General features: G+C 37.0%; 1 protein-coding gene and 1 long non-coding RNA gene across 4 annotated transcripts; both read left to right on the forward strand.

The window, feature by feature from the left end:
• Positions 1-6022: 6022 nt before the first annotated feature.
• Positions 6023-6808, forward strand: LOC132615685 (uncharacterized). The gene is made up of 3 exons (XR_009572793.1): positions 6023-6144; positions 6269-6337; positions 6443-6808. It is a non-coding gene; the product is annotated as an uncharacterized LOC132615685 (long non-coding RNA).
• A 621-nt stretch (positions 6809-7429) lies between these two features.
• LOC132615535 (protein SIEVE ELEMENT OCCLUSION B-like) lies at positions 7430-13265 on the forward strand. Of its 3 annotated transcripts, none has more exons than XM_060330137.1 (8): positions 7430-7630; positions 8387-8681; positions 8781-8897; positions 9191-9639; positions 10022-10131; positions 10237-10379; positions 11320-11814; positions 12405-13265. In XM_060330137.1, the coding sequence occupies exons 2-8, from the start codon at positions 8391-8393 to the stop codon at positions 13020-13022; spliced, it is 2223 nt and encodes a 740-aa protein (XP_060186120.1). In that variant the 5' UTR covers positions 7430-7630; positions 8387-8390; the 3' UTR covers positions 13023-13265. The 3 variants fall into 3 exon arrangements, with proteins under 3 accessions (XP_060186120.1, XP_060186121.1, XP_060186119.1); XM_060330138.1 differs by lacking the exon at positions 7430-7630 and adding an exon at positions 7645-7928; XM_060330136.1 differs by lacking the exon at positions 7430-7630 and having other exon boundaries at positions 7949-8681.
• Positions 13266-22411: the final 9146 nt, after the last annotated feature.

Raw genomic sequence — 22411 nt, forward strand, 5'->3', positions numbered from 1 at the left:
TACATATATGGTTGTGTTTGAAATGTGTCTGAGACAGTTTGATAAAATTTGAGGCAGCGTGTGATATTTGTGCCCGTATACGCTATCTGTATGTGATTCGGATTTGATGAGTGTGTTCGGGTGCCCAGTTCGGGCACTAGTCACGGCCTACGAGGTTGGGTCGTGACAAATGCTCAACCATCATTTTGTATCACAATTTCACTGAGAAGATCATATTAACTTCCCATCACAACAACATCAAACTGTACGTTTTAACACAATGAATAGTGGCACGAAGCCCACACAATCACTCAATCATTTCATATAGGAGTTCAACCACACATACACATCATGTTTGAAGACTAGACATTCTTTCTCCTATTGAATTCACAACACGTACAATCAACTAATAAAAGTCTAACTCAAATAGACCATAACCTACCTCAAATGTAGAGCTGGAAGAACGCGAATCACTCTGCTACAGCTTTTCCCTTCCATAAATCCTCGAACACTCAAAGTCTAGAAATTAGAATGTTTAATGAGTTAGAAATACTCTAGTCACAAAATCAATGCAAGACACCCTTCCCTTTAGCCCCATTCCAATGGGTGAATAATTTCTAGGTATAAACAACCTAACAATGACCTTAGTAACCACTAATCATCAATTTACTAAGGATACTTAATCAAAACATCAATTAATAGCAGTTTCCATAGTCAAGCTACCATTTTTATAAAACCCTAAGTCTCAATTCACTTAGTTCATGGCTCTAAATGTTCAATTCATGATTAAAAGGAGTTAACCCAAGCCATTAGATGATGAATAAGTGATAACAATCATAACCCATCAAGTATAGAAGGTTTATTAGGTTCTAGGTTTACTATTACTAATTCACCATTGAAGACCCATAAAAGGGGATGATAATCATGGAGATGATACGTAAAGATTGAAAGGGATGGATGAGACTTACCTCTCAAGAATATTCTTGCCCTAGCTTGGAAATTCTCCCTAGGTGCTTGTGGGAAATTGTATTGGATTTTTATGAATAAAGAATTCAGAACTAAGTGTTTAAAACCTGCAATTCTTTCCCCGTCGACCGCTGCGGCGGTCAAACCACCGCTTCAGTGGTCTCGCTATAGGGGCCAAGTGCCCGCTATAGTGGACCAAAGAGAAACAGACTTCCGCTATGGCGAGCCATATCCCATTGTGGCGGGCCATTGCCCGCCACAGCGGACACACAAATAAGGATTAATCACTGGCGGCGAGGGACTCACCGCTATAGCGGTGCCGCTGTAGCAGTACCCACCCCGCCGCAGTGGTGCCATTTGGGTAGTAAGCTCGCAATTTTTTCCAGTTTTTCACTCTATCACCCAACATTTTATCCGAGGCCTCACAAACACAAACAAAACATGCACATATACATGAAAACATCATATGAATCCACTCGTGGCCTCGGAATTCCCAACGGAGTTGTAATTCCCCATGTCACCCCCTGATGGACTCAACACAATCAAACAACAATCACAAACAAGTCAAGTTTTCAGTTCTTAGACTTATACAACCGAGTTTCTATTAGCTCGTTCTACCCTTGGGAAGGTTCTATTTGGTGGAGTGATCCTACATGTTCCATAACGACCGGAAGGGTTGTTACATTAAGTTCACAGAGTGTGTTCAGAATTAAAATGGGAGATACTCCTTTTTTTTCATGAGAAATAACGTGATTTAAATGGGCCATCAAAGTCCAAATACTTTCTCCAAAGTTCTACAGAATTTCAAAAAATTAGTAAAGTTCTAAAACGATTTGCAAATATCTTAAGAGGTTTTCTCTTTGGTTATAAATAAGGAAATCCATTAACGGAATGAGAACTTGAGTTATATCTATAATTCAAAGTAATAAACCGTACACATTTTGAAGGGATTTATTCCTTCATAATTAGCCAAATTATAGACTTAATTCATTAATTGAATTAAAGATATGATTGAAACGCTAAATATGATTTGCAAAAGTACAACATCCCTAAAGCTCGTTTTCCAAATTAAATACACTTCCTTTTCTAATTAATTAGCCATGAATAAGCTTCTTTCAAAACTTTGTACATATACTCCCTTAAACACATTTTACAAACAAGTTATACAATTTTTAGCCATAAAATGTTAGATTCGTAGGTAAACCGCATTGGGCGGATCCTTAATACAGAGGTGCTTAACACCTTCCTCGGGGAATCACCAGAACCCTTACGTGTTCTCTGGATTTTTTTAAAAGGTTTTCAAAAATTAACCTTTAAATTGATTTTCTAATTCTCATTCAATAAATTAGGAGGCAACTCTGTTTGTTCACGACAAAGAGCCAAAGTTATGAGAACCTTTTATGTGCGAGCGCAAAAGCGGACCGTAGCATTGACTACTTTGATACTTATGTCCTAGCGGCTTGAATAGCCACGATAAGTGTGCTTATTATACTAACCTCCCTTTATAATCTAGTAATTCATCAAATGACGTCAAAACTGCATTTTTGAATGGTGAATTGGAAGAGGAAGTCTATATGAGACAACCTGAGGGGTATGTAGTGAAAGGACAAGAGAAGAAAGTATGCAAACATGTAAAATCATTGTGTTGGTTAAAACAAGCCCCTAAGCAATGACATCAAAAATTTAATAAAGTAATTTTATCTAGGGGCTTTAAAATCAATGGATCAAACAAGTCTGTTTACTCAAAATTTGAAAAAGAAAAATGGAGTTTTCATTTTCTTGTATGTAGACGATATGTCGATCTTTGAGACCAACATAGAACAGGTTGAGACCACCAAAATATTTCTATCTGCTCCATTCTCCATGAAAGATATGGGAAAAGCAGATGTCATTCTTGGTATAAAAATTATTAGGAATAGTGGCGGGTTTTTCCTTAACACAATCTCATTATATTGAGAAAGTGTTAAAGAAATTTAATCATTTTGAATGTAATCCCGTTTCTACACCGTATGATCCATGTTTTAAATTGGAAAGAAATGGCAGAAGGTCAATTGCTCAACTTGAGTATGCTAAGTTGATCGGGTGTTTGATGTACGCTACGACTAGTACGAGACCCGATATTGCGTATGCAGTGGGTAAGTTGAGTAGATATATACGCAACGGGTAAGTTGAGTAGATATACTTGCAATCCGAATGAGCATCATTGGCATACTATAAGAAGAGTACTAGAGTATCTCAAGAAAACGCTAGATCATGGCATCTATTACAGTGGTGATCCCGCTATACTAGAAGGGTATTCGGATGCAAGTTGGATCATTGATCAAGAGGATTATTCCTCAACAAATGGATGGGTATACCTGTTTGGTGGGGGTGCGATATCTTGGGGATCTAAGAAGCAAACGTGTCTTACAAATTCAACTATGGCTGCAGAATTTTTAGCCTTGTCATCCGCTTCTAAGGAAGGGGAATGGTTGAGAAATTTGCTTTTTGATATTCCATTATGGCCTAAGACCATGCCACCGATTTCTATCCATTGTGATAGAGAGGCCACCTTACCCCGAGTGTACAGTCATATATCTAACGGAAAGTCTAGACATATTGACCTTAGACACAGTTATATAAATCAATTAATTAAAGATGGAGTGATCACAGTTCACTAATAATCTTATTGACCTATTAACTATGGGATTAGCAAGGGGCTTGGTGTTGAGAACATGAAGGGGATGGGGTTAAAACCCATTAAGAAAGACCATTAATGGTGAAACCTCGACGCTTGATACAACGTCTAGTCTCGAGTTCAATAAGTGACAACATTCTTTAATGCTTGATAGCGCTTGGTATTACCGTCCGAAAGTAAGTGTTATGTCATTCAATTTGATAAAAGGAGGTTGAGTTTATAAATTCTTAATAGGCCTATTGGTGGATGCTCTTACAAAAGCACATTAATAAGGGTCTACCTATGTGGATGCGAAGTGGGCCGCTTCAAGAAGATTGGGTTTGGTTTCTATGCATTTGCGAGGATTGGAACGCAAGGCCTTATGGTGTTGGTTATAAAAGAATAATGTAATAGAATTCATGTTTAAGATACATCCTATTTTACAATATGGTGGTCGGTTCAAAAGACTTGTCTAACCAGACTATTCCATTTAATAGAAATTATATTCCGCTAATATAAAGTTCAATCGCTAGATACTTTATTTATGCATGGATTCACTTGTCTCTTAAATTCTAAAGGAAGTGTCGGGTTGTTATTTTCACTTGAAAATGGTGGGTGATTGTTGGAGTTTTCAAGAGAAAATAAAAGAAATAGGAAAAAAGAAAAATACTTTTCTTTTTGCATACTTTTCTTTATGAAAGAGTACATTTCTTCCTGAAATAATCCATCTCTTCCCCAAAGGTTGCGTCATTTCAGGTTCAAAGGTTAAAACATCTTTTATAAATAGAGGAACATCCTGGAAATATTTCTATCCTAAGAAATATTTCAAGTACCAACATTTTTTCTTAAGAAAAACTACATAAATTTAGTGACTACAACATTAATTCTTGTGTATTCAGAGACTTGTTTCATTATTTCTTGGTTTTGTTTTATTCTATCTCGGAAAAATATTTGTAGGGGATAAATAATTCTTTTTAGAAAATGATCCAAGTAAGATATACGACTTGAAGCATATCCAGACTTTTCACCACAAAAACACAATTTCTAACACCACGTGGTAACGAGTGCATCACATCTCTTTGGTTGAGATCATCCTGGGGATGAAAGCTACCAAATAATTAACTACAAGGAACAATTAGAACAACAACAACATGCTCAGTTGAATCTCACAAGGGACAATTAGAACCAAAGATAATTTAAGTATTTATAAATAAAAGGTGTCAAATTCTGGAATCTCGAAATATTATGCATTTAATTTATTTTCTCTTCGAGTGCTTTTTAGCTTTTGTTAGGAATACTTTGTAATACGACAAAGCTTCATAGGACCCACAAAATCATCAATTAAAGTAGGACCCACAAGATTTTCATTTAAAAGAAACAAAAATTAGAGAGAAAAAGCAAAGATCCTTGACTCTTGGCTTTCTTTCGTACGAACAAGCACTTTACGTTTCAAAGATTTTTTATTTTTTATTTTTTTGGCTATAACTGATTTATTACTATTATGCTAAGAATTCAATTGAAAAGATGTGAAGCAACTTCGTACTTCTTATGCTTGGGAAATTTTGGTTCTACGAAAAAGCAACTCGAATGATTTAGCTTGAGTACTATTTTAGTCCAAATTTTATGTACCAACCGTATATGTTAATCTCTGTGTATCAATTTATGTGACACTTTTTTTTTAATCAATCTAAAAAATAATGACATCTTTTTATATTTAGTAACATTTCACTTTAAATTTTTTTTTTTACCCTTGATGAGATGGTTTGTAGCCACACAATTTTTTATGATTTGTTTTAAATCACAAATTTAAAAAATCTTTTTTTATTTTTTAAATTTCGTATCAAGTCAAACACACTCTAATAAAATAAAACGGAGAGAGTAAATATAATTCATTGGGGGTTCAAAAGTCAATAGTCTTTCAGCAGTAATAAAGGCATAAAAGCTATGAAGCAGCAAAAAGCCGTTTGATGCATTGTGTCTTTGTTGCTTTTGGCTTTAGGGCTCTAGCCCTACTGGTTAACGATGTCCCAATGATTTACATGTCCCACCCTGCTTTAGGTAGAAATAAAGATTAGGCGGAATGCAGGATAGTCCTTTAAATTTGTGAGTATATTCCATTTAAAAATTGGAAAAGGGCTAAAATTACCCATAAATTTTGAAAAATAGTTTATTCATGTCTTTCGTTATATTTTAGGGTCAATTATATCCTTACCGTTATACTTTGGGCCAAATATACCCTTGAGTATAACGGCGTGTCACGTGTCAGTCTCTCAGTGGCCAACTTATTTTCCCCGTTATTTTTTCATCCGGATCAAAGAAATAAAGATCCGACCCAATCAATTTAGTACCCGACCCGTTAATAACATATCATATCCAAATAAACCTAAACCTAAACCTAACCCGTATCTCTCTCTACTCTCTCTCTCTATCTCAAAAAAAAAACCGCAGACCATCTCTCAATGTCTTCAACCTCCATAGCTGACCATCTCTCTATCGTATTTTTTTTCCCCTTCTTTTGGATGGATGTGCGAAGATATAACTCGGTCAGTATATTGAAGCCCCTATTTTGGTCTGTTAGAAATTTTTGGACGAACCTTCTATGACTTTGTTCTTCGACTAAAACAAGTATTTTCATAACTTATATATGTATTCTTTTGCCCTGTGTAGACAATGTTGATCTTGGAACAGCATGTGGGAAGTTTCATCGTGTGTCATGCCTCAGCATCATTGACCCAGGTAAAGTATATTTGAGATTATTCATTGCATTTCTGTAAAATCTTATTGTGAGTAGTAAACAGAAGCATTCAGTTTGACTGACTTGTGGAAATGACGATGTTTCAGGTGATTCAGACATTATCAAGTCTCTGCCTGGAGATCACTAAGAGTTGGTGATCTAGTAGTAATCCTCTAGAAACTATTTTACCCGGGCTGCGCCAACCTCCATAGCTGACCATAGAGTGATGGTCTGCATTTTTTTTAGAGAGAGAGAGAGCAGCGTTAGATACGGGTTAAGTTTAGATTTATTTGGGTATGATATGTTATTGACGGGTCGGGTACTAAATTGATTGGGTCGGATCTTTATTTCTTTGATCCGGATGAAAAAATAAGAGGGGAAATAAGTTGGCCACTTAGAGACTGACACGTGGCACGCCGTTATACTCAAGGGTATATTTGGCCCAAAGTATAATGGTAAGGGTATAATTGGCCCTAAAGTATAACGAACGGCATGGATGAACTATTTTTCAAAATTCAGGGGTAATTTTAGCCCTTTTCCGTTTAAAAATTTGATATACAACTTGCTTCAATTAATTAAATACCTGAAAATATGATAAAATATTTCGATTAAATACTTTCAATTCAAATTTTGAAAAAGCTTTTGCATTTGTTCTCAAGCGTCTATGAAATAAATAAATTTACCACATAAAATAAGTCACTCCTTTAATTATACACATCAGCCTCAATTAGAACTTGCATGCGATTTTATTGCTTACTAAGACTCATGTGTATAATTAAAAAAGGTAATATATTATATATGATTAACTTATTTACGTAATGGATGCTTGAGAACAATCGCAATAACTTTTTTCAAAATTTGAGTTGAAAGTGTCTAATAGGAACACGTTATCATGCGTTAAAACACTCAATTGAAATAGATCGTAGTTCAAGTGTTTAGATGAAGTTAAATATACTTACAAGTTTAAGAGGTTATCAATATAGTCGCCTAAAGATTATTATAAGGAACAGAAAGGGGTCAAAACGGTCCCTAACGTATTAAAATGGTTTACGTTTATCCTTCTTCCACTTATTGGACAATAATTGCCCTTAATAGTTGAAGGATGTGCCTTTTTTAGTTCTTTCGGAATTCAATGTTCTTTCTTGGTTTATGCGCAAGAGATATCTTCGCTATATGATTAATTGATTCTACCATATTTTAAGTTTTGTCACTTGATCAAGAACCTTACAACTCTAATTAAGAAGCTCAAGTTATCCAGCATTTCAAATTTCATATTTCCCTTGGAAGTTAGGCATGTAAGTGAAGTGTATGTCTAGAATTTTCTTAGACTAGAAAACAAAAATTATGCTTATTAATCAAAAAAAAATTGCCAACCCACATGAATTACTCCATGATTAAGGTTTTGCTAGTATAGCATGCATCACGTGAAAGAAGAAACAAAATCTTGTTGATAAAGCGGCCTACTAAACTGTTTCCGACCTTGAATTTTCTTTTTAACCTTTGAAGGAGAAAGATGTTTCCTAAATAGGATTCGTTCACGGAACAATTTTTTAGCCTCTTCACAGTAACTTTTTGGACCTGATTGGAGGCAAGGTACTTGATTCATTCGTCCTTTACTCCATCCCAATAGTATATGCTAGTGTACAGAAACGGATGTAGGATTTCTAGAATATAGGTGCATTACTAACGAAATGAGAAAAAACATATTAAGTGAGAATTGATCATTATTCCTCGAGGTAAATAATTCAGTTTTCAACCTGGTGCACCATTAAGCCTTTTTGTAGAATGGATGCAGTAATCTTAAATTAATTGTAGAAATATGTACATAAAATACTTATTGCATGTGAAAAGAACATGAATTAATGTGCACCGTAAATTGCATGGTAAATTCGCCTCTGCTAGTATATAAATAAGCCCTCTCATGCTGCTATGAAATCGCACTGAGTCATTCCTTGTCTCCAAGCCCCTTTCAGAAAACACTAGCACTTTTTTCCTATTATGGCAAGCAACATGAATACTAACCCAGTAACTCATCATGAAATGGTTGCCAGCAACATGAATACTAAGGTCAATAATCCAGCTATGAGTCATGATAACATTGAGCATCGCATCAACCCTCTGAATACCAGGATCATCAATCCAGTAGTACCAAACCCGCTTGCAGCCAGTCATCGAAGGGGTGGTGATCATCATCAGGTGTTCTTAAAATCAGATGATAATGCAATGATAAAGCATATTGAGGACACTCATTCTCCAGATGGCCGTGACCTTAATGTCAAGCCTCTTCTTCATATTATTGAGGATATCATGCTTCGTGCTGCTCCTGCCTTTCCTGCCCATCTTCATGTAACATACAGCTTTTGCATTTTAATTACTACTCCCTCCTATTATTCTTACACAGTAGCTTTATTATAACTGACTTATATTTGTTGGATCTATATTTAGGGAGGTCAAGCTCAAGCACACGCACATCTAGAAGGATTGGAACATAAAGTCCCCCACGCTGGTCTTACTGAAGTACTTGGCTATTTGGCATATCCTATTCATGCCATCTCAACTGAGGTAAGTTTAGTATTTGATGTAATTCTCGTCGAAAATTTCTAATATATACGGACTAATAAATTTTCTCGTAAAAGTGCTTATCGAGAAAATTAAAGGTTTACATTCAATTCATAACGCCATACATACATTAGAAAGCTAGTCAATTTTGTCAATAATTAAATGGTTACTATTATATAAAAATAAAATCATACAAAACCTTTAGATTCCAATCTCGCTAGACTTGTTTGTTTTTAATTGTAAGTAAAATTGTAAAATGAATTTGATGTTGATATGTTAAACATGATTTATGACAGTTGATATCCAAATGTTCCAATAAAGAAGATGTACACACAACAACAATGGCATTGCTTCATTCACTGGCAAATTACTCATGGGATGTAAAGGTGGTAATAACCTTTGCAGCCTTCGCCAAACAATATGGTGAATTCGGGCTACTTATTCATCAATGCACAACAGATCCACTAGCCAAATCAGTGTCAATTCTGAAAGAACTTCCAGAAATTATGGAGCGGACTGATGTTCTTAAGCCAAAGTTTGATGCAATAACCGATCTGATTAACAATATGTTGGATGTCACGAAATGCATTGTTGAATTCAAGGACATTCGATTGACGTCGAAGTATGCTGAAGAACTGGACATGGTGATTAATAAAGCCCATATCTCCACTGCTGCTTACTGGACTATGAGGAGCGCTGTCATGTGTGCTGCACTGCTTTTGAATCTTATTGCCACTGGCCACGAGTATGTTTTTCTAACTCTTATCAATATCAAGCAATCACTAGAAAACGTTTAATGCATATTCGACCTCAATTTTACACTACCTTTATTAACTTATTATAGCAGGTAACCTGCCTTATTTTACACGTTACTTGTCTCACTTTATTTTATGAATGGTTACTTGTAGTTGTCATTTAGACAATCTGAAAGTGTTTATGAGTCAAACTCAAAGCTAATCAAACTAGATATCAAGTTGAACAACAAAGTAATAAATCTTTGAAATTTAGAGGCAACTTCTTCCATTTTATTCGAAATTCTTTATTTCGTGAATGGTTCGTCTGCTTTTAACAAATATAACACACTTGATATATGCTTGGATATGAAAGCTGATTTTTGGCGGATTTAGGTATATCTCCTCTACATCCGAGGCTTGGGAGATATCTAGTTTGTCCCACAAGCTTGCTAATATAATGGACCACTTGAGAAAGGTTCTTGACCTTTGTTACCAAACAATTGGTAAGTCAGAGCTGAATCATATTAACATTGTATACATTCAAGTGTGATGCTGCAAAAGCGCAATATATGAAGCATTGAGTACATCTTTTGTTGAATTTTTTGCAGAGGAAAAGAGGCAACAAGATGCATTTGAAGCATTAGTTCGACTTCTCAAGACACCCCACATCGATAACATGAAGACATTTTCAGCCTTGATTTATTCTAAGGATGACCAGCTGCCTCTGTTTCATGGAACTCAGAAGAGAAGGGTGTGTAGTTCTAATTATCACTGATGAGGAATATTAGATGGTAGTAACTTAACAGGAGTACTTGATTTGAACAATCTAAACAATGCAAAGATACTCTTAACATGGTGTGATAGTGTCCGCTTTAAGCTAAACTCGCATGAATTTTTTCCCAGAAGACCTCACATACACCATTAAGAGTATCCCAACATCTTAAAGCGGACACTATCACACCATAGTAGTAACTTACATTTTTTTTTCCAGCTACCAACATGAGATCTTTATTCGCACATCCAATAGTCTCTCCCCCACCCCCAACCGGGAACTAAGTTCCGCGTGACCAACCACATCATGGACTTATCTGGAGATTAATTGTGTGCCACCCATATCAACCAACTATTCATGATCACAAAGCCCACTGACTTCTTTTTTGTCTGTGTGTCTCCGAAGCAATGACAATGTAAACCGGCCCGTTGATCGGCACAGTCAATAAGACGTCAGCACTCTGCTATATTTATAATCGTCTCACCAAAAAATTGGCTTTCATATCAGTTGTTGGTCAAAATAAACCAAAGATACTCTTAACATGGCGTCAAATTATTTGTTTCTGATCAAGCCCGCACGGTTTTCCCCCCCAAAGACCTCACACCATCAAGAGTATCCCTACACCTTATATGTAACATACTTTTTTTTTTCCCAACTACCTAAGGGGACTTTGTTTGCACACCTAACATTCCTTTGGCTCTTTCACCAATAAAAAATCTTCAAAATCCTTATAACTATTAATGCTAGACTTAAGTTCTATACACTTACATTGTAAATAAAAGTTTACTACATTATTTGTACATGCCTAAATGATTTTTAACTGTTGTCCATAAAAAGTGGAATTTAACAATATAAAAATAACAGTAACAATATCAGCGTATATAAGTTAAATCCTTTTCATATTTGTATTTGATGACAGGTAGGACTCGATGTCCTAAGAAGGAAACATGTGCTACTTCTGCTGTCGGACCTTGATATCGCCACACAGGAGTTCTTTATACTTCATCATATGTATGAGGAGTCTAAAGCACAACCAAATAGGACTGAGAGCCAGTACGAGGTTGTTTGGTTACCAGTTTTTGACAAAAACTTAAGCCCATGGACTGAAGCTAAGCAAATAAAATTTGAAGAAGTCCAATCTTCCATGCCATGGTACTCAGTATCTCACCCTTCTATGATTGATCCTGCAGTCATCAGATACATCAAAGAGATATGGGGGTTTAACAAAAAAACTCAGCTTGTTGTTTTGGATCCTCAAGGGAAAGAAACAAACAACAATGCTTACCATATGTTGTGGATTTGGGGAAATTTGTCTTTTCCCTTCACCAAATCCAGGGAAGAAGCACTCTGGAGGGAACAGACCTGGAACATTGAATTACTAGCAGACTCCATTGATCAAAACATATTCACTTGGGTATGATAATGTGAAACATACTCCCTACGTTTCAATTTGTTTTTCTTACTTTCCTTTCTTGTCCATTTAGAAAACAATGATTTTTGTTAGCAACACTTTAATTCTAACTTTTCACATGACATGTTAAAGAGTAAAGATCACAAGATTAAAGGGCATTTTGAAAATTCTGCATATCTTTAGTTTAACCACAAGATTTCAAAAGTCTTCTTTCCTTCTTAAAACTCTGTGCCGAGTCAAAACCAGATAAACAAATTGAAAGAGTGGGAGTATATGTTGAGTTACTTCCTTTGAAAAATTCTTGTCTACATTGAGTCCTTAGCTACACAAGCATCTGGACAGGCAGTGTGTATTCAACAGAACCAATTGTTTTCTACCGAAGTCTATATAAATATAGGAACACATTACTTCTAAACCATGACTCAAAATCCTGAATTTAATGTGCGGTTTTATATACCCCATAATTCTAGTCAATGTCTTAGCTATACATACCTTTATGATTTAGACCCGGTCTAGACAAGTATTTTAAGCAGAATTGGTCATTTTGTAATGATTTCTTTACCTCTTTTCTTTTTTGGATTCAATGCATGCAGATTGGGGAAGGGAAATATATATGTTTATATGGAGGAGAAGACATGGAATGGATCCGATCATTTACGACCATGGCAAGAGCAGTGGCAAATGCAGCTCGTATTCCTCTAGAAATGTTGTACATAGGAAAAAGAAACCCAAAAGAAAGAATCCGAAGAAACAATGCTGTGATCCATGCTGAAAATTTAAGCCATGTGGTGCCTGATCAGACTCTAATATGGTTCTTCTGGGAAAGGCTAGAGAGCATGTGGCGCTCCAGAACGCAACAAGACATTGGAGAAACCGATCCAATTCTTCAAGAGATCGTCTCAATCCTGAGCTTCGATGGTAGTAATCAGGGATGGGCTGTGTTTAGTCGTGGATTGGCTGAGATGACTAGGGGAAAAGGTGACCTGATGGTGCAGGTGTTGAGAGACTTTGAACACTGGAAACATGAAGTTACCGATGGGACTGTCTTTGTTCCAGCACTGCATCGCCAACTTCGTGCTCTTCATAGTCCTCATCACTGCACCCGCCTGGTGTTGCCGGGGATTAGTGGCCATATCCCTGAGAGAGTTGTTTGTGCTGAATGTGGCCGTCACATGGAGAAGTTCATCATGTACACCTGCTGCAATGAGTAAGAATCACATCCTAGAGGATCACATTCTGGAGTAAAATTCTGTACCAGAGCCTTTGAGAATCTTTGATTAAGTTACCACCAACCAAGAATAAGATGCAATGTACTTTTGGGACATTGTTGTTGTTGGATTTTCTTTGTTTGTTTTTTCCTTTTTTTTTTTTTTAATGATTTCTGAATGTTTGATGCAATGTATTACATGATATCACAAATAAATTAGTTTCATTCTCAATGTGAAGTTTGGATCTTTGAGTACTATAAGTCTCTAATTGGGCTGCATCATAAAGCATGTTGACTCTTGAAGTGTTTTGATGATTAACAAATAAGATTATACAAAGAGTAGAAAACATGAAAGTAAATGTTTTCAGTGCTCAAGCTCAAAGAGAAGTTAAAGAAGATTAACATGAAGTTGCAGTCCAAGAAGAAGAAGGTGAAGGACTGAAAATGGAAATAAAAACCTGAAGTGGAGAAAGTAAAGAGTTTATATTATTTTTGGAGGTAATTTTATCTCCAATCGACACTCAACAGTGCCTCAAGCATTAAATGCAATGAGGTGCACGTCACTTTAGAGGTGTCAGATGTCTTCAGTCTTTTTTCCCGCTTAAAAGTTCTTCCACTTCCCGGACAATTCACTGGAACTATCAGAAAAATGGGGGGACTATTTATATTGGTGAAATACGGATAAGAATGTGGGGAATATTTATATTGTTGAACCATCAGAGATCGAAGAAGCTGCTATGGGAAGTAGTCTGATCCAACAGATTGTTGTTCATTGGCCAGGTGCATTATTATTGAGCGCGTAACTAAGATTTCTCTCACGTTTCACAAGATTGACGTCAATGACATGTAGGATCAATGGCGTCCTGGAGCTATAATTGTACCAAATAAAGAAGAGGTTCTGTTAGCAGCTAAAATCTCAGCTATTGGGGATTCTGACACCACTGAAGTTAGCAAAGAAAAAGCAGCTGCCCGATTACACGAGGAGTCAAGTAAATGCTAAGGACTTGCAGCTTTTAGCTTGACCAATTTACTTGCACATCGTATATCAGGAAACTTTGAGTAGTTTCTAATAAAGGAAGACTATGAAAGTGAAGGGGATGCTCAAGAACAGATTGTTGAAGTTCCTCTTGGTACTAGCTGAATGCTTTAACCCTTGCTCTTTTCCTTTGTTGACAGTGCAAGTTAGATTTCTCTAATGGATTTAATATGTATTCCTAACAATTTTGGGAAGAAAAAAAAATAAACTTGAGAGATGGCATAACAAGAATAAGACAATCAGGATATGTGGTGTACTATATTAGCTTCAATTGGAGAAAGACATCACTTTCGTGGCATGAACATGCAGGAAGTTGACCCTTGTTGAACGTAATAGCTACTTTTGCTGAATTAGCGGGATAAAAAAGAAAATCTTGACTTTGATCATATATTTATAACTCAGAGGATGAAAATGCTGGACTGCAGAGCTAACTCTGAATGGAAAGGCTAGTTGGAAATAGCTACTTCCAACTAGCCAAGATATCTGGAAATAGCTATCTGGCCAAGTTCTCTATCTCATATAAGCCTGTCAAGCACGGTAGACCTGATATTGGTGCTACTCACTCGTCAAGGTTCATATACCACTCAACGGATTTGGGCGCCAATGTCTACTTTTGCTTCTGTTCTGAAACATTTCTTACAACAATTTTGATTGCTATTACTGATTAGTTTGTTAAGACTAGTGTTTTCCTGAAACATCAAAATAGATTTGGCGTTCTAGTTGTCATGAGTATCTCCATATTTGACTTGAAATCTAGACTGTTTGATTTGCGGAGTATGAGCCCAATGATGTTCCAGAATATTGGACAAGTAATATAGTTGACAAAACTGACAAAAATGGTCTCTTATCTTTGAAGGTAGATTTATGATGGCTCTCTAAATATGCACTTATCAATTTTAGTCATTTAAGTATATAAAACTTGACAATTTTGGTTGAAAAGATGGTATAGGGAATGGATTCAGTCCAAGTGAAACAAATGATGAAGAGCATCTTGTCAATATGAGTATTCCGATGAATGAGGAAGCTACACAACATCCTATACCAATGCAAGGCAGCCACGTAAATGATGAAGGCACAAGTTTTTATAAGGGTAAAACTTTCAGGGACAAACACCAATTAATTAGTGTGTAGAAGCTTGCTTCCCTGAAGAAAGATCAAAGATTCAAACCAGTGAAGAATGCTCGGGATGTGTATTGTGTTGGATGTAGAGATCTGGATTGTGATTGGTGGTTGCGAGCTACAAAGCTTAAAAGTTGTAATAGGTTTGAAATTGTCATTTACAGCAACACTCACCCAAGCGGGGCACAACATCCTACAAGCCATCATCCACATGCTTCAGCGGACGTCATTGGACAATACATGTAACATAGCTTCTTGAATGGAAAAGGCCCATCCACAAAAGAGATAAAAAAAAGAAAAAGAAAAATACAATTCAAGTAGAACTAGGTTGTAAGATTAGTTATTGGAAATGAAGGAAGCAAGACATCGTTGGAGCTTGATGACAAAGACATGTTTCAAATGATTTTTTCGTATCTTATGGAGCTTGGATTAGGGGATTTATGCATATGAGAAAAGTCTTAACCCGCTGAGAGGACATTCTTAAGGGGCCCTTACGAGGGAGTTTTGTTGTCTGCTATGGCACAAATACGGAGAGCCGTATTTGTCTTGTTGCATTTTGTGAAGTAGACAAGGAGTGTGATGCTTCAAGTCAATACTTTTTTAAGAAATTGCTAGACATAGTCCCCAATACTACAGAGTTGTGCATCATTTCTGATAGACATCCAACTATAGGAAAAACGATATCAAAGTTTTACTCAAAAGCACACAACGGATTTTGCAGGAGGCATCTTGCTGAAAATGCAAAATAAAATTTTCATTGTGCAGATTTCCTTGGACATTTTTGTCATGCAACAAAATCATACCGGAGAGATGTGTTCAATGACTATTTTGAACAAATCAGATATATCAATGTGGGAGTCACCGATTATTCTGAGAATGTTGACTTTCATAAAAAGGGTAGAGCATACTTCCCAAGAAATAGGTTGACTTTCTTATTGGTTTCAAATTCAAATATTGCAAGTCCCCAACAATTATTGCAGTTAGTGGAACAATTTAAGCAGTTGTTCCAACAATTGTTCCAGCAACTGCAGTACTTATGGATAATTAAAGACATTTGTTCCAGAAATTGCAATACTTGTTTGGAAAACCTGCAATCTTTTGTATTCTAAATTCTTAATAATTTTTTGCTTTTATATTTCAGGTATAATGTATTGACCTCTAATATGATCCTACTTGGCACACTTCACTTCAAGACATCCACTCGTGGCCAAGTCATGGAATTTCAAACTTTACAAGCGGCGTGGACGACATGGATGGCATGGAAGGTCTTTGGAGGCTCCTATTACAAGCCACACAATATGGCTTACGATGTTTTGAAGGTAGCTTGAGCGAGGCTTGGAGAAGAAGCTACTAGAAAGGAGGCCTAGAACTCAAAAGTGGCTAGAAGTGAAAGAGGGTAGAAATGCAAAAATGTGGCTAGACATGCAAAAGAAGGGGCATAGATGCAAATGGTCACAATTGAAAGCTTTGAGGATTGGATGATGGCTATATGTGCAAGACGGAGTCCTTTCAAGTTTCAAGCCAACATCCAACTAGCCAAACAAGGCTCTTGCCTCATTAAGGGCAATAATGTAATAGTTAGGTTTCTTCTCATTTCCTAAAAGTATAAGTAAGAGGATGACCCTCATTTACACTTAGACTTCGATGATGAATATTTGAGAGATACTCAAATTTTGAGTGATAGATTATTAGGTAGAATCTAGTGTTAGTTTAGTCATATGATGGTGGATTCCATTGTTGGTTGTAAAACCTTTTATTTCCAATGAATTCATAAAGATTGTTCATTTGTGGAGTTCAAGTGAAATTCTTGCCTTGATTCATATTGCTTTGGTTCTTTTGGGTGTTTGAATTCAAATTAGAAGGGTTTAGGTTTAATACCTAGATTTGTCTATAGGGTTCCCCCATTCAGGTCAAGTATCTATCCCTCTATTTGTCATCCCTTTTTTTCGTAACCTTTAATTTTTCGCGTTTGAATTGATTTGGCTTCATCCCCAAATCGATTCGTTATCATTTCGTATCAGAGCTTAGGCTATAGGTTTGTTTCCACAATCCTTAATCCTAGGTTCGTATTTCGAAAATCTCAAAAAAAAACTAAAAATTCAAAAAATATTCGAAAATTGTTTTTGTGGTTTGATTTGGTTGTTTTTGAAGTTGGATTTGAATTTGTTGAGGTGGAATACATCTAAATCCGAAGTTTGGTGGAGTTTGAAGATGTTTTGAGACTTTCGTCATTGTTGGATCTTCAACCTTGAAGAACAAGTTTGGGTTTTGTTGAAGGAGGTTGAAACCTATTGGGATTTGTTCCCCACATCATGGAGAATTTAGATCCAAAATTTGAGTTAGTTTGGAGCTTATTTGAAGGATCTACCATTTTAGGGATTTGAAGGTTTGAAGGACTTGAAGAACTTGAAAGTGGGTCTTGATGATTGAGTTGAAATTGAAGCTAATTGGTTAGTGGGCTTTGCTCTCCATATCAAAAGGAACTTAGATCTGAAAATTGGAGGAGAAATAAGTTGCTTTGGAGGTGGATTGGATTTTGGATGTTCTTCATATTTTTGAGCATCTTCATATCTTCATAGTGAAGAAGAAGACCAAAAAGGGAGTTTGATCCAAAGAAATTCACCCAATTTGTGAAAAGTTATTTTTCTAGCCCAAAAGGGAAAGATCCAAGGTTGAGTGGGGCCACTAGTTCAACAAAAGTCAGAAAATCCGGCCAAAAGTTCGAGAAAAACGTCACAGGAGTGTGTGCGTCGCGTGAGCAACGCGCGTGGCAGACACATGTCACACCTGCGACGCGCCCTCAATGCGCGTGGAGCACAAATTCAGAGGCTAAATTGGCGTGTTGGGCCAGCGACGCATGGCCAACACCTGATCAAAAAAAAATTAGAATTTTTTCTAAGTGTCCAAAACGGTTTGAATCTTTCCTAATCTCTTCTCTTTGATTCTTACAACTATTTAACAATTAATAATCGATGTTATTAGTTGCTAACTAGTTCTTGAGTCCGAATTATTTTCGTACCAACTTTTTCAACATTTTTTTCGATTTTAACCTCGTTGAATTTTCTTAGCTCAAGTCCTTTAGCTTTATCGAGTCATCCGTCTTTCGATTAACAAGAATCTATTCCTCCACAAAGGTTAGCAATCTTGTGAATTGATTTAGATTAAAAGGGTTCTTGACCAACCTTGGAAGAAGCTTAGGTTGAGAGGTAAGTGTGAGTGCAAAAATGAGTGACGTGAGCTTTTGCTACTAATCTTGTTTGCTCATTTTGTAGGTACACGAAGAGGAGACATAAGGAGAAGGAGAGATAAGGATGTCATCCATAGCTTCCGAGTCTTGTGGAGATGATTTTGAAAGTTATGCCTCTAGCAATGGAGGATATGACTATGAGGGTGACGGAGGCTATGAGGGAGTTGACGAGAGGTATGACCATGATGGTAGGCATCACTATTCTTACAATGAATATGATGGTGATGGTGCTCATAGACCTAATGAAGAATATGATCGATATGATCATAACTGGTATGAGGGTGAAGAATTCTACTCTGAGGGCAATTGTGAGGCAACACCTCATAAGGCTTATGAAGAAGAAGGAGTAGACGAGTATGACGAAGAGTCCTATGGTGGATACAAGCCTGAAGAGTCTCATCCTACACGCCATGGACATGGGGGAGAATTGAGGTATGCTCCTTCCTCACACTTTCGATATGAACCAATTGGCGGGAACTTGCAAGAATGGGAAGAATGTGGTGATGATGAGCCTAGTGGCTATGCATTTCATGGTGAATATGTTTATGAAGACAATGAAGTTGCATATGGTTCTTATGAGGGGTCTTCTAGTCGATATTCACATACATCACCTTGTAATACTTTCCATTCCAAGCTATGGTATAAGTGTGTGGGTTGGGCCGAGTAGAAGTCCTCCTAGGAGGAGAAGAGAGCATACATTCCCCACGCCAAGAAATACATTGAATCATTACTCTTATCCTAATATGGAGTTACCATATGTGAAATATGGTCATGGTATGGAAGGTAAATGTGACGTAATGAGAGGCGGAAGAAGTAGAGGGAATGCAAGATCTCAAGTTAGAAATGACCCGGAGAGGCGAATACTTGAGAAAAAAAATCACTTTGCTTGGTAGTGCGAGGTATGTTCTTGTGTTGGATGATTGGAGCTATGGCAACTACCTTGCACCTTAAGCGGTTGGACGATTGGGTATAGAGTGTATGATGAAACAAGACCCTTACTATGACTCACGAGGGTTCTTATTTGATAGGAGCACGAAGGTGTTCTTTACTCGTGATGACTACTATGAAGAAGAGGTTTGGTGTGATATACTCCCACTAGACGATTGTCACATGTGTTTGGGTAATCCTTGGTTCCAAAAGCATAGGGTTTCATTTGGGCGAAGGTGGCATGAGTTTGTAGTGGACAATGAAGGAATGCCTCTCTTTCCAAGCATACTTTCTATAGGTGGAGGGTCCAACCCTGCACTAAGGCTCAAGGAGAAATTAGAAGAAATGCACCGCATAATGTTGGGACGCTGGGAGGAAGATGAACCCAACCCTTGTGAAGAGGAAGAGAATGAGGTGGAGAGTTTTCCCAACCTTTTTAAAAAAATACTTGGCACTTGTCCCAACTCCAATGAAATTGAAAGAGAAAATATTGAGAGGAGTAAGGGAGAGAAAAGTGACAACTCTAGAGAGGAAAAAGGAGAGAATGTGAGAGAGTTGTCACAAACTCTATCTAACCCTTGTAACTTTCCTTTCTTTTCTAGTGGTCTTGATGATAGTGCAGGTATTCTTGAGAGCAAGCCGGATGATGAACCTCAACCTTTGAAGGTTCTTGAGGTAGTTGAGAGCTCTTCGGAGGAGCAAACGAGCTCCAAAGTTGAAACCCGAGGCAAAGAAAATGAATGCGGATTTCAAGGTAGAATAGCTAATCTTAGCTCTCTAAGTAATATGAATGACCATGTTGTTGAAATGAGTGTGAATGATATCTTTTTCCATAAATGAGCTTAATGAGTCTTTGCCTTGTGATGAGCTTAGTGCTATAATGACAATTGACAATGTAGTTGAAATGGATGATCCAACACTAGTTGATCCTATTGATGACTATCTTGACTCTTCTTTTGAGTTGAAGTTGTGTCCACCTAGTGTTGATCCTCTTGATATGCGTGTTAGTACATTGTCATGTGAATTGATAGTGCACCCACTAGTTGATCCTAGCGACGACCGAATTGAATCTTCTAGCAAGATCGATTTGTGTCCAACTAGTATGGGTGATGATATTGGTCAACTTGCTTGTATTGATAGTCCACTAATTGAGAAATGTTGTGATGTGCCTAATGAATCTCAATTTAGTGATAACTTTGACCAAGTTGATAGTGAATTTGAATATGACACACCACCCGTGTTTGATACATATGGAGATGAGTCCCACCTTGACTTGTCATTTGTGGTGACTCAAGCTTTTAATGGTGTTATGTGTCACGTAGTTAGTCATGAGAATGAAAATGCCTTGAAAAATGACCTTTGTCTTTTTTAGGGTGAGATTACATACTTTGATCCTTCATTGTTCATTGATTCTTGATTCTTCTCTCTTTATAGATAGTGTGTTATTTGAAATTGACATGACTATTAAGAGTGGTGAACCTAGTGGAGTGTTTGTTAATGTTGAATGTTTGGTTTCCTTTGGAGACTATAATGTGATATGTAACCCACTATGGGATGACGACACTCTTCCATATGATGGAAATCTTCCCTTGAGGGGTTGTAACCCACTTATGCGGAGGGAAAGTGTTGCAAAGGAAGGTGATTCTTATCTAGAAATAGTTAATTCTTCCTTTCATGTTCAATTTCATAGTATCCTATTGGATAATCTTGTCCTTGAACCATATGGTGAGGTTACATTGGAAAGTGATATTGATGAGGAAGTTAATTTACGTGATACCTTTCTCTACTTCTTATTTGCATATGATGACATTCTTGAGCATATGGGGAGTGCATCTTATGTGGGAGAAGGCTCTTATGATCTAGCCGATTGTGTTCTTGACCATACTAGGTGGATGTTCTTCCCATTTGATCGGGTGACACCTTGTGTGATTTGAGAGCACTATCTTGGGAGAGTCCTTGTTTGAAAAATGAGAGTGTCCTTGTTTGGACATTGTGCTACATGTCAAATAGAACCAATGTCGAGTTGCATGCTTCGTATTTTGAATCCATTGGTTTTATTACTCTATCCTTATGCCATGAACCTTGGAGGAATCAACTTCTTGATACCTGATGTGTGAAAATGTTAGTCATGATTGTCATAGATGTGTGGTTGTACCACAAGTTTGTTCATCCTTGGCATGAATATGTGATTATTGCTTTGTGTGCTAACCCTCAATCCTTGAGGAGTATGTTTTCGTATGTCTTCCCTTGGGTTTTGCTAGGTTCGAATTTGAGGACGAATCCTTTTGAAGAAGGGTAGGATGATATGATCCTACTTGGCATACTTCATTTCAAGACATAAACCTGAGGCCAAGTCATGGAACTTCAAACTCTACAAGTGGCGTGGATGACAAGGATGGAATGGAAGGCCTTTGGAGGCTCCTACAAGCCACACAAGATGGCTTACGATGTGTGGAAGGTAGCTTGGGCGAGGCTTGGAGAAGAAGCTACTAGAAAGGAGGCCTAGAACTCAAAAGTGGCTAGAAGTGCAAAGGGGTAGAAATGCAAATATGGCTAGACGTGCAAAAGAAGGGTCATAGATGCAAATGGTCACAATTGCAAGCTTTGAGGATTGGATGATGGCTATATGTGGAAGACGGAGTCTTTTCAAGTTTTAAGCCAACATCCAACTAGCCAAACAAGACTTTTGCCTCATTAAGGGCAATAATGCAATAGTTAGGTTTCTTCTTATTTCCTAGAAGTATAAGTAGGAGGATGAACCTCATTTACACTTAGACTTTGATGATGAATATTTGAGAGATACTCATATTTTGAGTAATAGATTTTTAGGTAGAATCTAATGTTAGTTTAGTCATATGATGGTGGATTCCATTGTTGGTTGTAGAACCTTTTATTTCCAATGAATTCATGAAGATTATTCATTTGTGGAATTCAAGTGAACTTCTTGCCTTGATTCATATGAGCGTCTAAAGGATGTCCCAAGAAACATGTCTAGTAAGACTGGTGGACCATACTCTTATACATTTATTGATCACATTCTTACCTGTTCTGATATAACAACTCA

Source organism: Lycium barbarum, chromosome 10 (genome assembly GCF_019175385.1).
Source record: "Lycium barbarum isolate Lr01 chromosome 10, ASM1917538v2, whole genome shotgun sequence".
Taxonomy (NCBI): domain Eukaryota; kingdom Viridiplantae; phylum Streptophyta; class Magnoliopsida; order Solanales; family Solanaceae; genus Lycium; species Lycium barbarum.

Excerpts from the sequence above, each read along its gene's own strand:
- LOC132615535 (XM_060330136.1), top strand. The coding sequence starts at position 8,334 with ATGGCAAGCAACATGAATACTAACCCAGTAACTCATCATGAAATGGTT. Across the intron at positions 8,898-9,190 it reads TTCATGCCATCTCAACTGAG|TTGATATCCAAATGTTCCAA; the intron begins GTAAGTTTAGTA and ends GATTTATGACAG. Across the intron at positions 10,132-10,236 it reads CCTTTGTTACCAAACAATTG|AGGAAAAGAGGCAACAAGAT; the intron begins GTAAGTCAGAGC and ends AATTTTTTGCAG.